This window comes from Pongo pygmaeus, chromosome 17 (genome assembly GCF_028885625.2).
Source record: "Pongo pygmaeus isolate AG05252 chromosome 17, NHGRI_mPonPyg2-v2.0_pri, whole genome shotgun sequence".
NCBI classification, from domain to species: Eukaryota; Metazoa; Chordata; class Mammalia; order Primates; family Hominidae; genus Pongo; species Pongo pygmaeus.
The window spans coordinates 56,526,953-56,545,751 of NC_072390.2; the positions used below are offsets into that span (position 1 = coordinate 56,526,953).

At 33.8% G+C, this 18,799-nt stretch overlaps 1 protein-coding gene across 3 annotated transcripts in view; it reads left to right on the plus strand.

Moving 5' to 3' along the window:
• Window positions 1-18,799, plus strand: part of PIK3C3 (phosphatidylinositol 3-kinase catalytic subunit type 3) — a 127,835-nt gene that overhangs the window by 22,188 nt on the left and 86,848 nt on the right. For 2 of the 3 annotated variants that reach the window (XM_054460473.2, XM_063653610.1), the window contains exons 5-7: window positions 11,072-11,158; window positions 13,747-13,842; window positions 16,569-16,640. In XM_054460473.2, coding sequence (XP_054316448.2) covers window positions 11,072-11,158; window positions 13,747-13,842; window positions 16,569-16,640 — 255 coding nt within the window. Of the gene's footprint in view, window positions 1-8,204; window positions 8,368-11,071; window positions 11,159-13,746; window positions 13,843-16,568; window positions 16,641-18,799 lie in introns of all 3 variants that reach the window. The other variant, XM_063653611.1, reaches the window with a different exon arrangement.

Genomic DNA, 18,799 nt, shown 5'->3' on the forward strand with positions numbered 1-18,799 from the left:
GTTTTTAAATTCATGAAAAGATGAAAGTGTAGAGAAGTTAAGCTGTTTATTTATGATTGCGTATTTGGTAACTTGCAGAACCAGCACCTAAAACCACGTCTTTAAATTCTTTATGGAAATCTCTTTCCAAAATAAGTATCAGTGACATATGCTTAAGATTTAAGGATTGAGAGGAATGTGTTTGCATGAAGAATGTATTGTTCTTATTTAGAAGATTAAAATTGAAAATAGGAGAAAAGGTACATAGAATATGAAGCAGTGTCTACACTTCAGGTCCTCAAGTATGGCATAAAAGATGATGCCCATTAAGTCAGTAAACAGTGACCTGCCTATGGTAAGCACCCATTACATATCTGTGCTATGAAAGAATTGGAGTTATGAATGATATATGGCTTCAGTTGTTACCAATACATACTTTAAAAGCAATTAAAAAAACAGTAGATCTTAAGATTTATTTCGTCATAGTCAGCGCAACCTCAAAGGACAAAGGCCTAGGAGGAAAGGAAACATTACTGAAAAAGGTGTATGTTGTTCAAAGGAACTGTTAATAGGATAGGAACCTCAGTGTACAAACATGAGATAACCCCTTATTAAGTATACAAGAGACGCACAACAGATGCTGCAAAATTGCGGAAACATTTTAGAGCCATCTGAGAGGAAGTGGCTATATAGATATTTGTGTTGTTTTTTTTTTTTTTTTTTTTTTTTTTTTGAGACACAGTCTCGCTCTGTCGTCCAGACTGGAGTGCAGTGGCGCAATCTCGGCTCACTGCAACTCCTGGGTTCAAGCGATTCTCTGCCTCAGCCTTCTGAGTAGCTGGGATTACAGGTGCGTGCCGCCACGCCCGGCTAATTTTTGTAATTTTAGTAGAGACAGGGCTTCACCATGTTGGCCAGGCAAGTCTCGAACTCCTCACCTCAAGTGATCCACCCGCCTTGGCCTCCCAAAGCATTGGAATTAGAGGTGTGAGCCACCATGCCTGGGCCAGAAATGGCGATTTTCTTTGTGTGATCACAAAAAATGATGCAGCTAGAAAGTTAGTAATGATGGTAACGAAGTCTCATTCATTCAGCTCAGGCTTTTGTCAGATTATTGACTTGATCACAGGATTATTTTTCAGAAGTTTGAGGAAAACAGTACACTGCTTCTCTAGGCCAATTTTTTGTTTGTTTTTGTTTTTGTTTGTTTGTTTTTTTTGGAGACAGGGTCTCACCTTTTTTCCCAGGCTGGAGTGCAGTGGCACACTCACAGCTCACTGCAGCCTCAGTCTCTCGGACTCAAGTGATCCTCCCACATCCTCTGGAGGAGCAGGAACTATAGTTGTGCACCACCATGTTTGAATAGTTTCTTTTATATAGAGATGGTGTCTCACTCGGTTGCCCAGGCTGGTCTCAAACTCCTAGGCTCAAGCAGTCCTCCTGCCTCAGCCTCCCAAACTGCTGGAATTACAGGCATGAGCCACCATGCTGGACCTCTAGGCTAATTTACACCACTATAAAAGAAGTGATTAATGAAAAGGGAGTAACAGGAATTTTGGAAAAAACTAAAGATGTCACATTATACTTTGGGATTGCAATTATAATCAAGGAGTGCGATAATGGACCGAGTTAGGGATATGTCAGTTCTCACAAAGTTTGAGAAAGGCAAGATGTTCCATTGAATTGAGAACCTATAAGGGAAGATAACCCAAAAGGACCAAGGGGTTCTTTGGTTCTTTTCGTCCCATTCTCAAGGGGACAATTTGGCATGGACCTAAGAAGATCTTGGATTAAAATTCGAAAGGAAAAATCCCTAAATATAACAATATTTTAAAATATTTTTTATTTCTTTTGAATGCATTAAACGCACATTGAAGAGGTAAGTCTGTGTTAGACACTGAATTGATTGAGTTATAATCTTCATCCAAGTGCCCTTCAGCCTAGGAGAGTTAGCCAAATAACTTAGTTAAGTAGTAATTGAAAACCAAGATTGTTGAGAAGGGGCAGCAAAAAGGCACTTATTGATCTATTCAGTTTTCCTAGTCCTGGAAAGTTAACTGTCAGGGTTTTAACATTTACATGATGAATGAATATTGAAACTTACCCCCCAAAAAGAAAAAATTGGGATTCTTTTGATCTTACCTTTTTTCCCTTTTAATTTTACATGTTAGAAGAGTTACTAGCTAGGCATGTTGGTGTGCACCTGTAGTTTCAGCCACTCAGCTACATGGAAGGCTGAGGCAGGAGGATTGCTTGAGTCCGGGAGTTTGACACCAGGCTGAGTAACATAAGAGACCCCGTCTCTTTAAAAAAATAAAAATAAAAAATAAGTTCACATAGCAGGCCTAAGGCTGCTGTGCTTAGGAGGGCCTGCTTGCAAGGTTGGCCCTTGGCTGATGTCTGAGAACTAAGCTTCTGAAACAATTCCTAACTGATACAGATGTTTCACTGTGTCTAGACTATTTCCACATGTGATTTATGATGAGCACTTGCTCTCTTTCTGGAAGTCTAAAATTTTGGTAGTTGTAAGGCAGAGATTGCCTTTGTGACCAGCTCCCAATAAAATCCCTAAATTCTCATTCAGAAATGGGCTTTTTAGAGCTGCATTTTTCCCGCTAGAGATGTGAATATACTTGGATGTTATCTCTGAAAGACTAAGATCAGTCAGTGTTTTGGATTTTAGAGATATGATTTAAGAAGTGATTTTTATTATATAGTGGACATCAGTTCTTGTTACAAATCCTATAATGGGTTATCAAATTGATGATTTATATGAATTTCTAAACCTGCACCCATGTAATGATATTTTGTAGTTAGATTTTGGAGAAATGAGAAACATTAAAGTATCCAAGGAGGAGGTGTTTTGAAAAATGAAGGCATTATGTTTTATTTTACGCTTTTAAGATTAGTAGAACTATCAAAACTGAGGAAAGATTTAAATAATAATGAGATACATTATAACTGGGGATGAAGACTGACAGTCAAGATTCCTGAGTTACAGCTCTCACTGATGGCAGCTTATTGAATAGCTAGCTATTTCTGTATTTCTGGGTATTTTTCATTGTTAAAATGTGGTCAGATCTCCATTATCTCTGCTAATTATAGGAATCATGCCATTATTATTATTATTATTATTATTATTATTATTAGCTATTCTGAAAAGGAAAATTAACCTCAGACTATTTTGTTTATAGATTATAGCAAGCTGATTAAGTGTACTTCTCCTGGATTCTGAATATACTTCCTTCCGCCTTGAATAAATTATGTGAAATAATGTTGATGAATAAACTGGCATTCTGGATCAAATTAGTTTAACAGAATAAATTGTTTAGAAAGACCTATTAGTGATCTTTTCCCCTTATTACTGTTACGTAATTTATTGTTTTCAGAATTTAACACTTAAGTTCCTAAAATTGCTTTCAATTGATTATATATGTTAGCACTTTTCTTGGGAAGTTTGTATTCTTTGTAAGAAATATCTATACTTGGTTAAGTCTTCACTTGGTTAGGTATATCACATAAAGAAAGTGTCCTTTCTCCATAGCTGAATCACTTAATGATTTAGGTTATAGCTAAAGTAGCTTGATAATCTTCAGTTTTCTATTTTCTAATCAACTGCCCTTAGTTATGATGTCTACAGTACATGCAGTGCAATATTAGACTAGGTATAGTAATTTAGGAGGGTGAATCTATCATCCCTAATGATGTAACCATTACCCCATGTAGGTAAATGAATATACAAAATATATACAGTGTTCTGTTAATATGTATGTATATTACATTTACTTTTTACCCACAATATAAAACAATTCACTTTGGGAGGCTGATGGGGGAGGATCACTTGTGCTCAGGAGTTCGAAGCCAGCCTGGGCAACATGATGAAACTTTGTCTCTATAAATAAAAAAACAAGCAAAAAACAACAATTGAGACTTGACCATTTGTAATAATGACTATAGTAAAAATAATTTCATTTTCTCAAAAACAGTAAGTACATGCTTATTTATTTAATCACTAGGAACAAAAGAAAACTTCCGTCTTTTAAATGTATGTGTTTTAGAGGAAGAAAAATGGTGTCCTAAAGAGTTGAAGAATACATTTGTTACTTTACAAATCAAAATATAGGATCCTAGATATAACATTTGGGTTGGGCAGAAGAGTCTTATATTTTTTTCTTCCTCAAATGTTTTGTAAATGACAATAATAAACAACAGAATTATGATAAATGCTGAAATTATTCAGGGCTATCAAATTTATTCATTGATGTCACTGATATCACCAAATATACCTCCTAGATATAGGTTTTCGTATAAATATCTGGTATAGCTTTTATAAACATAGTTTATTGCTTTGATTCTGTGTCGCCATTTAATTGTGTTATAACAAGGGTTTGGGAATATCTCGTAAATTTATTTTTAATGCTACATGGGTAGCATCTTTTTTATTAATCACTTTGGTTTGCTTACTGCTAAGACTGTCGGAAGTTTTAGATTTGTGTGGAAACCAATGATAGCAAGTAGACTAAATTAGTTTTTGCCAGTGCCCTAAAACAGTATTGATTTATGTTCTGTAAATCTATTTTCTGTCTTTACAGTTATAGTTTCTGCCAGAAAAATAGTAAGACACTTTTAAGACTAGATTTATCTTCAAGAAGTTTAACTAAATGAAACTTTTATGAAGCAAATACTACTCTTCCTGAATAATAAGATTTACATGTACAGTTTGAAAGTAAAATTGAAGATTTGTGACCAAGACTTCATTAATCAGGAAGATAGAAGAGAATTCTATGCTTGCCAGGAATTAAATACATAGGCATATGCAAAGTCTCTAAAACATGCACATGTACACGATTCTTTTTCTGATCTCAGTAGTTCAAATAAATTATTTTATACAACTGCATTTTGTCTGAAGTTATAAATTACTGCATAGCTTGGCCGGGCCTGGTGGCTCACACCTGTAATCCCAGCACTTTGGGAGGCCGAGAAGGGTGGATCATTTGAGGTCAGGAGTTCGAGACCAGCCTGGTCAACATGGTGAAACCCCTTCTCTACTAAAAATACAAAAAAAAAAAAAAAAATTTAGCCAGGCATGGTGGTGCACGCCTGTAATCCCAGCTACTTCGGAGGCTGAGGCAGGAAAATAGGAAAATCTCTTCAGCCTGGGAGGCGGAGGTTACGGTGAGCTGAGATCGCGCCGCTGCACTCCAGTCTGGGCAACAGAGTGAGACCCTGTCTCAAAAAAAAAAAAAAGGTACTGCATAATTTATATTTGATTTGAGATGCTTATTGTCTTTTTTTGAGGAATTACACTTTTTTAGTAATATAATTCTAGTGCACCATGCAACTATATTAGCAGACAAATAATATATCGTGTTCAAGTATTTATTAATTTAGCTCAGTTCTATTTTAGACTCAGAGAGGCATTAGAGTCAAAAGAGTTAAGCTATGGCCTTTAACCTGAGGGAGTTTAGAGGAACGAGATGGGAGGTAATTGACAAAATGCAACCCTGTACAATCATATAAAGGGTTACTGGAAAAACAGTCTTTTGTGTATAGTAGTACCAGACATTATTAAACACCTATTGAAAAATGGTAACATCTTCTCATTTATATGGTTTTGTAGTTGGATCTAGTTGAAAGGCCCTTGGAAGAAAGTGAGAGAGCAATCATGTTTATACTTGGATTTTATTTCAGGTGGTTAAGTTAAATTAATGAGATAGGGTTTTATTCTTTGAGCTTTTATTATGAAGTAAAATTGCTTTATTTATATCTTTATAAAGGCTAATCTTTAGTGGTTTTTCCAACGGAGATTTCTCCACAATTAATTGTTTCTTAAATTACTTTAGCTTTTAAATGACTTTTATTTTTTCTTACTACAAAGATAATATACGTCTTCTACAGTGGTAGAATATTGTTAAAGCACAAAGAAGACTATGAAAGTCACCCCAGTCTACCTACCACTCAAAGATAATCACTAGCACTTTGGTTTGTATGCTTTCAGTAAATTAATAAATGTATCTGTGTTATAGATGAATATGTGAACATTTATTTTAAAATTAGAATCATACCATATCTGTGTGCTTAATTGAATCTTACTTTTACATTTAATGGTGTCTCAAAATTGTTCCAGGTTATTTAAGATACTTCTACCACATAATTCGTAAAGGCTGGAGGGTTTTGCATAGTGTAGATAAGTCATAATTGATTTCAGCAGTCTTCTATGGTTGGATATTAAAAGTGTTTGAAATTCTTGGTTCATTTTCTATTTATTTGAAATGAAAAGTGAGGATTATATTTTTAAGTTGTTTTTAGACAACTTATTTGGTTTGCTCATATCCTGTATTTCCAAGTTATCAGTCATAAGGTATTACTTTCATATCACTGTTTCAATTTATAGTTACACTTTTAAGTGCTTACTATATTGAATGACTCACTTATTTCCACCTTGATGTTCTGTTAGGGCAGAGAACTTGCTTCTTTTGTTCAACATTCTATGCTCATCTCAAGGACAGAGGACATGACGGAAGTTTGTTACTTAATAGCCAGCAAGTTACATATATTTGTATTGAGAGTGTATAAAGATTAGGGAAGAGTGACCAAGGGCAGGAATCTTTTTTTTTTTTTCTCTCCCCAGCTTCCTTTTGAGTGTCACTCCCACCTCTTCCCCTGAAGCCCCAAAGCTCTTTGGGCAGAATATCAGAGTATACTTACATTTGTTTTCCATTACATCTGTCACCCTTTCACATAGAAAGCTTTTCAATAAGTATAAATAGACATTGAATGAATAAATGCTAGCTTCTATTGACCATTCATAGCTCTTACACTGAAGAAGCTTATTTGTCTAGTAAAATAGAGAAGAGTACGGAGCAATGAACTGTGAGTTCTAATGATCATGGAAGTCTGTCTGTTTCCAAGGATCACTGTCTGCTCTGAAATTTGTTTTCCCTGCTGGTCTTATTCTTACACAGTGCAGCAAGTTGGCCTACTTTTGGCTCTGTCCTTGATACTTTTATTAAACACCTACTAATCTGAGACATCTTTCTCAAACACATCTTTTTGTTCTTTCATTAAATCTGACAATACAGAATTAGTACTCCAAGAAGTTTCCCAGGCATGTTGTTATTTGGTTCTCGTGGATTCTTTTATTTATATAGCTTTTAAAACTCCTTGCTTTTTAATTCTTGGAGAAGTTAGGGCTAAATTATGCCTTTTTTTTTTTTTTTTTTTTTTTTTTTTTTTTTTTGGTGACAGTGTACTTTTCTTCCAAACTCTTTGTGACTTCCTGTGAATTCTGTAAGAAACCTGTGTTCCTTTAAAAAGAGAGAATGAATTTTTTTTTCCTGTTTCTTGACCTGTCCCCATCCTAGAATGGGCATCCTAGTGAGGATTATTTCTTCACGAGTAATTGAAACAGATTATCCTACTTTTACCCTTCTGCTTAACAGAATGCAGATTTTCTCTTTGGAAAGATTTAAATCACTGACATTACAGACCCAAAATGAAATATAAATTGTTATGCCACCTGTGTCTGTTGTTCATTTTTGATCTTTAGTATCTATAGAAGTTCGTGGATTGGGGATAACTAGAAGTTGCTTTGAACTTATGAAAACGACTCAAGTATATCTACATTGTTATCAGCACCCATAAGATATGAAGTGACATAGGTTATGGGCTAATTAGAATAGCTGTTACAACTTACGTAGTACTTTATAGTTTTATAAAATTAATAAAAAAATTTAATGTAATTATTAATAACTAATTATTTCACTTACATTGAGCAGTAAAGGTAAACGGCTTTATGGTTTGAAGAACCAGAAGAGACTGTGTTAGCTGGAGTTTAGTGAGTTTGTTGGAGAGTTGAAGGAGATTATTCTGAAGAGGAAGGCAGCAATGGATCATTTAGCAATTGTGATAGCTAGTTCTAGACTTTTTCTGCTGCCTAAAGTCCAGCCAAGAGCTGACTTTGCCATCTCTAAACTCTACACACCTGCTCCCTTGCAATGGAACAATTAATTGTATTATTTACTTGGACTCTCTGATAAGTAAGCGCTGTGCTAGCTAGTCTCTTAGGATGGCCCTCAAGGAAATATGCCTTCTGATAGTCACACTCTTCCACATTATATCTGTATTACCCTGTGACTCATTTTAACTGTTATAATGCAGCAGAAGTGATGCTGCGTCTGTTCCAGGCAAGACAGCTTGACAGCTTTGGTTTCTTCACATGTTAGGAACATTAAGCCATCATGTAAGAAGTCCAGCTATTCTGTTGGAGTGACCAAGTTGAAAAACCACTTGGAGAGGGAGCAGCACTGAGAATACATGGGGAAAGAGAGGCCCTACCACCCTGGTATCCCGGCTAAGCCCACCCTTTATCACCAAGGTGTTAGAAATGTGAGTAAAGCCAGCTTGGATGTTCCAGCTCTAACCACCCAATGAATACAATATTATGACTACTGATAAGTGAGACTACAAGAAAAAATTATTTAAATGTCTCTCAAGAAGATGATTTTGCCAAAAAAAAGATAATGAGAAACAATAAAATGAATATTGTTTTAGGCCACTGAGTTTTAGGGTGGTTCGTTATGTAGTAATAGGTAAATAGGACAGGCATCTAGGAGACATTTTGAGTGGTAACTGTACGATTCTGTGGAAATCATAAAATTAACTCAAAGAAATACACAGAATTTTTGCTGTCAATCTCAAAGTCCGGTACAGGAGACCGACATGCAAACAATTTCCATAGCATAAATGGTACCTTTAATTGTGCAATCGGTTTTGCACTCAACAATATCTTTCCTGTGAAGGCATACAGATTTTTCTCATTCTTTTTGATTATAGTATTTCATAGTGTGTGTGTACTCTAGTTTACTTAACAGTTCTCACTATTGATGAATATTTTCATTCTTTTGTGTCTAATTTTTCTGTATTGCAAATAATGGTGCACAAATGTGAATTTCTCTGGTATAATTTAAACTTATTTTCATAGTTACTGTACCAGTTTTAGTACTGGCATGCTGTTCATACATTCTTTGGTAGCTCTTATACAATTGAGATAGGTCATATTTGGTATTCAAATAGGAAAGCTAATCATATGCTATATGGGAGATAATATATATTAGCAGCAAACATAAATTCTAGAGCTAGTGAAAATGGCTTTAGAACATTTCTAATTTGTCTGGATAGTTTTAGTAAAGGAGGAAAAAAGTTCCCACCACATTCTCCCACATCCAAACTTAATTTACCATTGCCAGTTCTTTGCTCATAGGAAATTAGCAGTGGATCAACTATTGTATCATAAATACAAAACTAATATTCAAGAAATGACAGAATTGAATTTCACTTAAAACTCTTAGTACATCCGTAGAGAGGATAGCAAAGACTGGTGGTAGGAGTATAGGCTTTGGAATCATATAGTCTGGGGTTTAAACCCTAGCTTGGCCACTTCATAGTAGTAGTTGATAGTCATCTGCAAACTGGGGTCAAAATAGTCTACAAAATAGTGTGGTTATAAAAAGTGCCTGTAATTTGGCATGTAAATAAATGTTATTTTTTTCTCCATTCCTATAGGAAGTATATAAACTCTTATTACTAATTTTTATTGTTGCTTCGTTCATACAAGCAAAGGATGTAAAATGACCTTTTACATTTTCATTTATTTTGAAAACCAATTTGGAGCATATTGCAAAGTGAGTGAGAATAGAAACTTCCAGTGACTGCATGAAATAATACCACCTGTTATATTTTGCATCTATTATTTTATTTGAGTTTTGGGAGTAAGAATAGATGTTAATACTTGAATTTTATTGATGTGGGTTCAGAAAGGACATAGTTTGAAAATGGAGTATTAAGGTTGGAACTCTGGTCTTCTGGCTCCTACTCTAGCACTCTTTTCTGTAGGTCACATTGCCTGATCTTCTTTTGGTTTCCTTGTGACTATTTCTAGGTCTCTTTCCATGTTGCTAGCATATTTGTCTATTATTCCACCAGAGCCAACACGATATTTAGTTCCTGCTTTTTATAATCATGCTAAGCTTATTAATAACTTTTCATACATTTTCATATAGAAATTATCTCACATGAAAGGGAATTATTGGAAGAAAGCTAAATTGATATTACTTTTTTTATTACAATGAACTTCAGACTTTTTGTGTGACATTAGTATTTTTATTTCTGAAATAGTATGACCACATAGTTGTGATGAGTTGAGGAAGTGAAAGAAGATTGATAGTGAAGATTTTTAATTCTGCAAGAGAGATAAAATTGGTGACAATGTTTGCTGTTCTTATAGGAATGCTGTCATGATATGGACAATGAAGCAGAAGAAACTGATATAGATAAGCTACTATATAAAGCTTTGATGTCCAATTTTGCTTTATGCTGTCAATTTGTTTAGAAGGAATGAGAGGGGTGTTGATTTTTAGTATTACGCTTTCTAATTCAAAACCTGGTTCTAATTTGAGGACCTTGGAACTTACCTGGAATTCTCTATGGATTTGAAGAGTCAATGAATTATTATTTAATTTATAAAACTAAGGTTAGATTGGTATGTAAGACCTCACAGGACTCTACCAACTGCAATTCTAGAAAATTGAAGTCTTTTATCACCGTTGTCTAAAATTAAAGCATACATGCATATGTGTGAGCTTAAACCTTAGAATATTAATGTGCAAACCCAGAAAAATACCTTATTACCTGTAACTGTCATTTTTTCATGTTGGTAGATACACTGAAAGATGGGAAGAAAAGAGAAAAAGTGGTTTATTTCCCATTCATGAAACTATTATTATAATTTCATCTCTTTGTAATAGTCAAAATACAAGAAATATAGGAACACAGAGATAATTTCAGGAACAACTTCATTATTCTTTATCATGTCAAAATATGGCAAATTATGGACCTTTTTAAAAAATTTAATTGTTTTTCTTTAAAAAAATAATTTGTCTCTTGCCAAGTTTCTTATCCTGCTAGTTGCATATGGTTTCTATTGTGTGTAGGAAAGTATCATATGTGAAGTGGGCGTTGCCATTCTGACATTTTTGGTCCTTCTTTCTACTAGATCCATATTAAAATTTTCGTCATTGTATTTATTCTGCAGCTCACCAAAGCTCATCGACAAGGACACATGGTGAAAGTAGATTGGCTGGATAGATTGACATTTAGAGAAATAGAAATGATAAACGAGGTGGGTTATATCACTCTTTTATTTTAAAATATTTTCTGTAAATTTTTAAATTAACAATTTTTTGATAAGAATTATTATTAGGTATCTTACAAATGTAGGATTATCAGGGTTAACCCCTGTAGCTGGGAATTCTATGCTAATAACTGGAAAATTGGAGATATCAGCCTTCCCTATATTTTAACATAATGTCAAACCATAAAGTAGGTAGTGGATATTCAAAGATGTTCTAAATATCATATGAGTGAAGCCTATGCAGACTTAATGCCTCAGTGATGTGTTCTCTGTCATATCAGCTCATGTTCAAGTCAGTGTTGGATAAATCTTCCATCAGCACAGTGCCAGCTTTTCACTTCAGTTACCATAAATCATTTCAGCAAGTTCTCTCTTCAATTAATTTATCACTTGTCTATGTACTACATATAGGACTCTGCACCCTCTATAAAGTTACATGATTTAGGTGATTTTTTTCTTGACCTTGTATGTGAGCCAGTGTGTATGTTTAAATAAAGATGGCTTCAGTGAGAGTCCTGCCAAAAGTTGTAACAAGAATAGTTTACTTTTTTTGTATATTTGCTCTAAAATACCAGATGTTAGGCCTAATGTTCCACATCTAGGGAACAGAAACGATAATTATATTAATCAAATTAGGAGAGAAGGTCATCAATTTATGATTTGTCTAATTTATAATGACCATAAGGCACAACTTACTTAATTTATATTCTCCAAATAATTTTCAGCAGGTAGAAAGAGAGAAGTTTTTAATTTTACAGTGAACTATTATAAAAGTTAGATTTTAGCATTATTCTTTTATTTTAAAATAAAGGTAGTGATGTTTAACAACATTTATATTCAATTCTCGTATTTGGTGCCTTTTCTAAATTTATTCATAATACTTTCTTATATACATAAACTGGAAGGAAGCCTTTTTAATTTTTGTAATAGTCACATTTCAAAAAGAGTTTACTCATAATACTAACTTATATTTTTCTCTTCTTAAACTTAGATATCACTGGGTATAGAAAATGTAACGTTAGAGTTTACTTTGCCCAGCCTTTTTCATATTTTCACATTTTAATTTCTTTAAAAGAAATTACCATTACCACCGCATTACCATTACCAAAATAGACTATAATATGCTTCATAAAGCTGAAGAATTGAAGTAACCTCTTCAGACCTTTACCATTTATTATTTCTTTTTTTTTTTTTTTTTTGGGGGGGAGGGGACAAGGTCTTGCTGTGTCACCCAGGCTGGAGTACACTGGTATGCTTAGTGCAGCCTCAAACTTCTGGACTCAGGCAGTCCTCCTGCTTAGCTTCCCAAGTTGCTAGGACTACAGGCCTGGCTAATATTTTTAAAGTTTTTTGTAGAGTCAGAGGGTCTGGCTGTGTTGCGCAGGATAGTCTCAGACTCCTGGCTTCAAGCAGTCCTCCCACCTCTGCTTCCCAACGTGCTAGTATTACAGGTGTGAGCCACCATGCCTGGTGATTTTATGTATTAGATATAAAGCCATTTATAAAGGTGTTTTGGGTCAAGGCTAATCACCCGCTTAGACTTCATTGTATTTTCACTTTATCATCACCTTAGTATAGTCATGTGCCTCATCATATCATTTCAGTCAACCACAGATCACGTACGATGGTGGTTCCGTAAGATTATAGTACTTTATTTTTACTGTACCTTTTCTCTTTTAGGTATGTTTAGATACACATATATCTAACTATTGTGTTACAGTTGCCCACAGTATTCAGTACAGTAACCTGAATTAACCTGAAGTAACAAGTTTGTAGCCTAGGGGTAATAGGCTACACCATATAACCTAGGTGTGCAATAGGCTATACCATCTAGATTTGTGTGTTTACATTTCATGATGTTCACACGACTAAATTGCCTAATGATGCATTTCTCAGAATGTATACCTGTTAAGTGACATGTGACCATGTTTGCTTTTTTATTTTAAAGGGGACACAATTATATAAATAACTTTTTTTTTATGTTGGAACAAGAAGTAATTATTCCACAGTATGTTTAAAGTGTGGATAAAAATTTACAAATGACAAATCATTTTAAGACCATTTATAAATTGCGAAAAACTTGTAAAGGCTATACTTGGTAAACTCAAATGGCCTCTGTTCTTAGGTTGCACACTTTTCTTCCTTTTGATTTTTGTTACTTATATTAATTTCTATAGTTTAGTCATGTAAGTTAAGGGTGAACTTAGCTTAAAATTGTTAGAAGGAAAAACCATGCTTTTTATTTTTGAAATAAAATAGTTCTCATGAACATGTATGCAAAATACCTTCAAGATTATAAACCCAAACTACTGAATAAACCAAAAATGTTAAATTTGAGAAAACAGTTATAAGTGCATAGTAGACACTACTGAATAAACAGTAGTGCTGTCTATAATAAAATAATAGTGCTGTGTAAAACACACTACATGTATATAATAAAATAAAAATGTGTTATGTTTTGACTTGTATTTGATAGATACATGTATTACTGAATTGGGAAAAATGATACATACTGATCCTTTAAGAGAATGTTGAAAATAATCATTTTTCATGAAAATCATTTTTTTCTTTTTCAGAGTGAAAAACGAAGTTCTAATTTCATGTACCTGATGGTTGAATTTCGATGTGTCAAGTGTGATGATAAGGAATATGGTATTGTTTATTATGAAAAGGTATTTCCCTTGGAACTGTTTTTGGTCTCTAAAGTAGAGGGGAGAGGAAACATTAAAAAAATATTACTGTTGTTCCTGCGGGGATGAATTATTTGGTTGCAGGGTAGCAGCAGACAGCTGTCAGCAGCAGCTGTTCATGTATACACAAATCAAATCATAGAACTACAGCAAGATTACAAAAGCCTGTCACTCATGTAATGCAGTTCTGGGTTACAGAATTCAATAAGTGTGCAAGTGATTAAAAACTTTGTGATTAATTGTTCTGCAAATTGGCAAGTAGGACACTAAGTAATGGCTTCATTTACTAATATTATTTATTTAAAAAATGAAAGGGGGAAATTATATATAGGCTATTTATTGAAAGTTAAGAGTCTGTTTGTTATTTGAGTGTATGTGTAATGTCTATATGTGGCCCTCACTGAAGTATACTTATGAAATACTTAAGAAATGTCCATTTGTACAATAGATGCAAAATTAAGACAATTTTACCATATGGGTAAATATGCAGTAAATACTGCATATTTACTGGGTAATAACAAATATGCAGTTATAGATTTGCTTTGTTCTGCCCATTATGCTACAGAAAGTAGTTCTGTGTTTATTATGTACCTACTTGAAAGTATCTTCCTTAAATGCTTGTAGAAGGTGCTTCATTTAAGTACTACAGAAATAATTATATATTTAAGTACTACAGAAAATAATTGTATGCAGGCCAGGTGTGGTGGCTCATGCCTGTAATTCCAGCACTGTGGTTGGCTGCGTGGGAAGATTACTTGAGCCCAGGAGTTTGAGACCCGCCTGGGCAACATGGCGAGACTCCATCTTTATTTAAAATAAATATAAAAAAAAAAGTATGCATAGTTTGAAACCACATAAAATATCTTCTGTTATTGTGTCAATAGTCAACAAATGTTAAATCAGCATAAATGATGACAGACTTTTGATACATGGCATAGTAGTAGATTAATATTTCTTCTAACATATGACCAAGCTGATATGCAGTGTATTTGTTCATTAGAAGCAGTCCTTTTAAATTAAATTTACATTTTATTGTTGTTTATTAAAGCTGTCACAAGTGATTTTTAAAATATATATACTTTTATAAATTACTATTTGAAAGGTTTTCATAATGAAGGTTTGAGTTTTTACAGTTTATTTATGATCTTTTTTCAAGTTACTGTTCATATTTTTGTCTTTAACTCATATCCCTTTCACGTTAATGAAAGACTAAGAAGTGTTAACTTGTTTCTGCCTTTTATTTTATAAATGGTACTCCTTGGATAGATTATTTAACATTGTTTATTAATTTATTAGAAAAAATACATCAAAAAAAGGGAAATGTGAGTGAAACTGTTCTGTCACCAGTGCATTTTAATAAAATCATATTTTACATTTTAAACTATATGTCATTTCGTTAAAAGCAGTATTTTCTGCCCATATAGAGTTTGCATTGCAAAAACATGCTTTCAAACACTGGAGATGTGAAGGATCCTTTGAAAGACAGCTTTGATAGCAGATGAAATAATAACAGAATAGAAATTAGAAGAATTTCAAGTATTTTTGAAAAGGTTCTTGACCCCTTTCTACCGCTTCCTGAAAATTGCTCATAAATTAATGCCTGTCTATCCACCCTGTCATATTTCCACTTAGTGTAAAGATTGCTGGGCCAGTGTATTGAATCTAATGGAAATAGACTTTCTTGTCACCTGTCTTTTGTGACAGATAGCCTTAGTGAAGATTACTTGTCACAGCTGGGCTGATAAATGTGTTTTCTGGTGTTGTGACTGAGAACAAGCCTGTTAAACAATGACTGTGGGAATTTGTGGTTTTCTTTAAGACTCAATTATTGAACTGAAGTAAAGTTACAGTGCTTCTCTGCTTTCAGTCTCTCTTGAGTTTGTTGCCCATATTTAAAATTGAAAACATACTAGCATTTGGAAATTGACAGAAAAGCTTGATGCTAGAGATACAATCATGAGAAAGTGAATTTTGACCTTAATTTGTTTAGCCTTTTTCCAGTATATTTGGCAGTGACATTTTTATGTTAAATTACCTTTCTCACATTGGAGAAAAATAAAAGCCAAAATTCTTCGAAAGTGATAATACCAACAAAATAGGTTGGCTTTATTTCTGAAAAACTGATTGATTGATTTTATTATTCAAGTTTAGATTATGTTGAGCAGGTGTCCCTTTGAGAAACAACGTTGTTGATTCTCTAGCTGTGTGTAAATTTGAGTAATATTAACCCTACACTTAAAATTCTGCTCCTTTGAATGGATCTCAATTGTGATACCTTGAAAAATTACCAACATCCACTTAGTTTTTGCAAATGGTGCAACACATCCATTGTGCCATATTTTATATATAGTCTGTGGTTTCCTGTTCTGAGTTTGAAAATTGGCACGTTTTTAAAAATCCACTGTCATTATATGAACGAAGTTTAAAAAAAAGGAACAACTCAAAACAATCTAATTTCCAGACCTCATACCTCTAAAACTTTAGTAAGAATTTTGTTAGAGTTTTTCTCAAAATAATTTCATAATCAACCAAGGAGAGGTACAAAGTGGACATGCATTTTATAATATTGTTAGAAGAAGATAAGGATTTCTTTAAAGGGAAGAATGATGTTCATCAAATAGAATTAAAATACATTGATGTGTACATCATATACTACTTTCTATTGGATTAAATTTCTTTTTTAAAAAAATTATTGCTCTGTAATCTAGGACGGTGATGAATCATCTCCAATTTTAACAAGTTTTGAATTAGTGAAAGTTCCTGATCCCCAGATGTCTATGGTAAGTTATTGTGCAAATTTTTTTATGAAAGTACTTTTCTTCAGAGTAATTGTGAGTTAGCCACATCATGTACTTTCTTTAAAAAAAGTAATATGTCACTGCCTCCGTTACCTAAAAGTGATTCATAAATTCACTTTAGCGTCTAGACTCTGTTTCTGATGGAATTTTATGAGGAATATTAACATCTTAAAACTAAGGTAAGGATAGAGTAGGGTTGGGCATCCACTTTATTTGAATTGCTGAAAGATCTAGGCAGTATAGTCTTTTTTTTTTTCTTCAGGTTGGGGGGATATAATCTTGAAGTGAAGACTTGGCAGAACTGGTATTTGAAATGTTGTCATCATACAGAAGGAGAATTTGCCTGTTAAAGGAGGATTCTGTAACTAGGATGAATGCGTGAAAATTTTAGGGAGACCAATTTGTTGGAAAATAGGGAAGACTGCTGTATCCCTAGAACTGTTCAATTTGGAACATGGTAACTTGGATGATGGTGGGATACCTTCTTATTAACGAATTTTTGAGATGATAGCTTTCTCTCAGGGATATGAGGATAAGAATTTACACAATGCAAAAGAGGTTTAATTAGATGACTTTAGAATTACAAACTTGTAGGCACAAAATCTTTTTAGCAGCACAATAGATACCATGATTTTTGCAGTTACAGCTCATTTACGTCATTCCAACTCTTTTTGTTCTAATTTTATACATTTCTAATTAGATTAGTTACCTTCCTCATCAGACCAAAGTGGATTAAAATTGGGACATTGGATGATGAAAACATGATGATTGAGATAAGTACAGGTCATGAAAGCAGGAACGGCTGATGGCCTAATATCAAAGGAAGAGACAGGCAGCAGGGAAAGTAGAGTATAAAAAGTTAAAAAGAAAAGGCCACTTGCGGATCTGGTAGGAACATTCTAAAGACCTTGATAGTTCCTATGCATAGTATAGTAGAATCCAGTTAATATATCTCAAATTGGCACTGAATTTTCAGTATAAAATCAAATTATATTTTACACTTTTGATACTCAGCGCATACACTAAGTATGAAGAAATTCAGTTCAGTCTGTAGTCATAGTTATTTGTTAAATGGAGAAACACATTTTAAATGTAAACTTTGGGTGGGGCTGAGATGATATACAGCTGTATCTGACAATAAAACAGACTATAATTACAATAATGTGGTACTGACACACATGTGTACACCAATATACTGGTTGAACAGAATTAAAAGCCCAGAAATACATCCAAGTATGCATGGAAATCTAGTATATGATATAGGTGGCATTTCTTCACTAAGTCATAATGCTGAGGAATGGAATTAATTTGGAAAAAAATAATAAAATTATATCCATACCTCATGCCATACATAGGAATAAACTCCAAATGGATCTGTAATCTAAATGTTAGGAAATGAAACTAGGCCAAACATGGTGGCTCATGCTTGTAATCTTAACACTTTTGAGAGGCCAAGGCAGGAGGATCGCTTGAGCCCATGAATTCTAGACCAGTCAGGGAAACTTAGGGAGACCCCATCTCTACAAAAAATAAAATAAATTAGCCAGGTAGTGGCACGTACCTGTAGTCCCAGCTACTTGGGAGGTTGAGGTGGGAGGATTGCTTGAACTCAGGAGGTCAAGGCTGCAGTGAGCTATATTCATGCCAGTGTACTCCAGTTTGGTCAACAGAGCAAGATCCTGTCTCAAAAAAAGAAACCACACTAGTATTTTACTGTCAGTGTAGGGAAAGACTTTTTAACTATGACTCAGAATCCAGAGGCAATAAAATAAATGATTGATAAATTTAACTACATTTTAAAAATTACATGGCTAAAGAGACTAACAAAGCCAAAAGACAGTTAACAAACTGGGAGAAAATACTTAACTACATACATTACAGATATATTAAGGCTGATATATAAAGAACTCTTAAAAATGAAGGACAAAGGACCATAAAGCCATTAAAGAAATTAGGAATATGACATAGACAATTCACACATGCAATAAAAAATAAATAATATAAATTTATATCTTGTTTTAGGCAATGACAATATGGTTAAAACTAATAATTTTGTCCATGGGTAAAATAGCACCTGATGTGTATATTCAAGTGTTGTGATTATTGTCCTTGCCCTCAGTGACTGATAGCTTAAATAACTG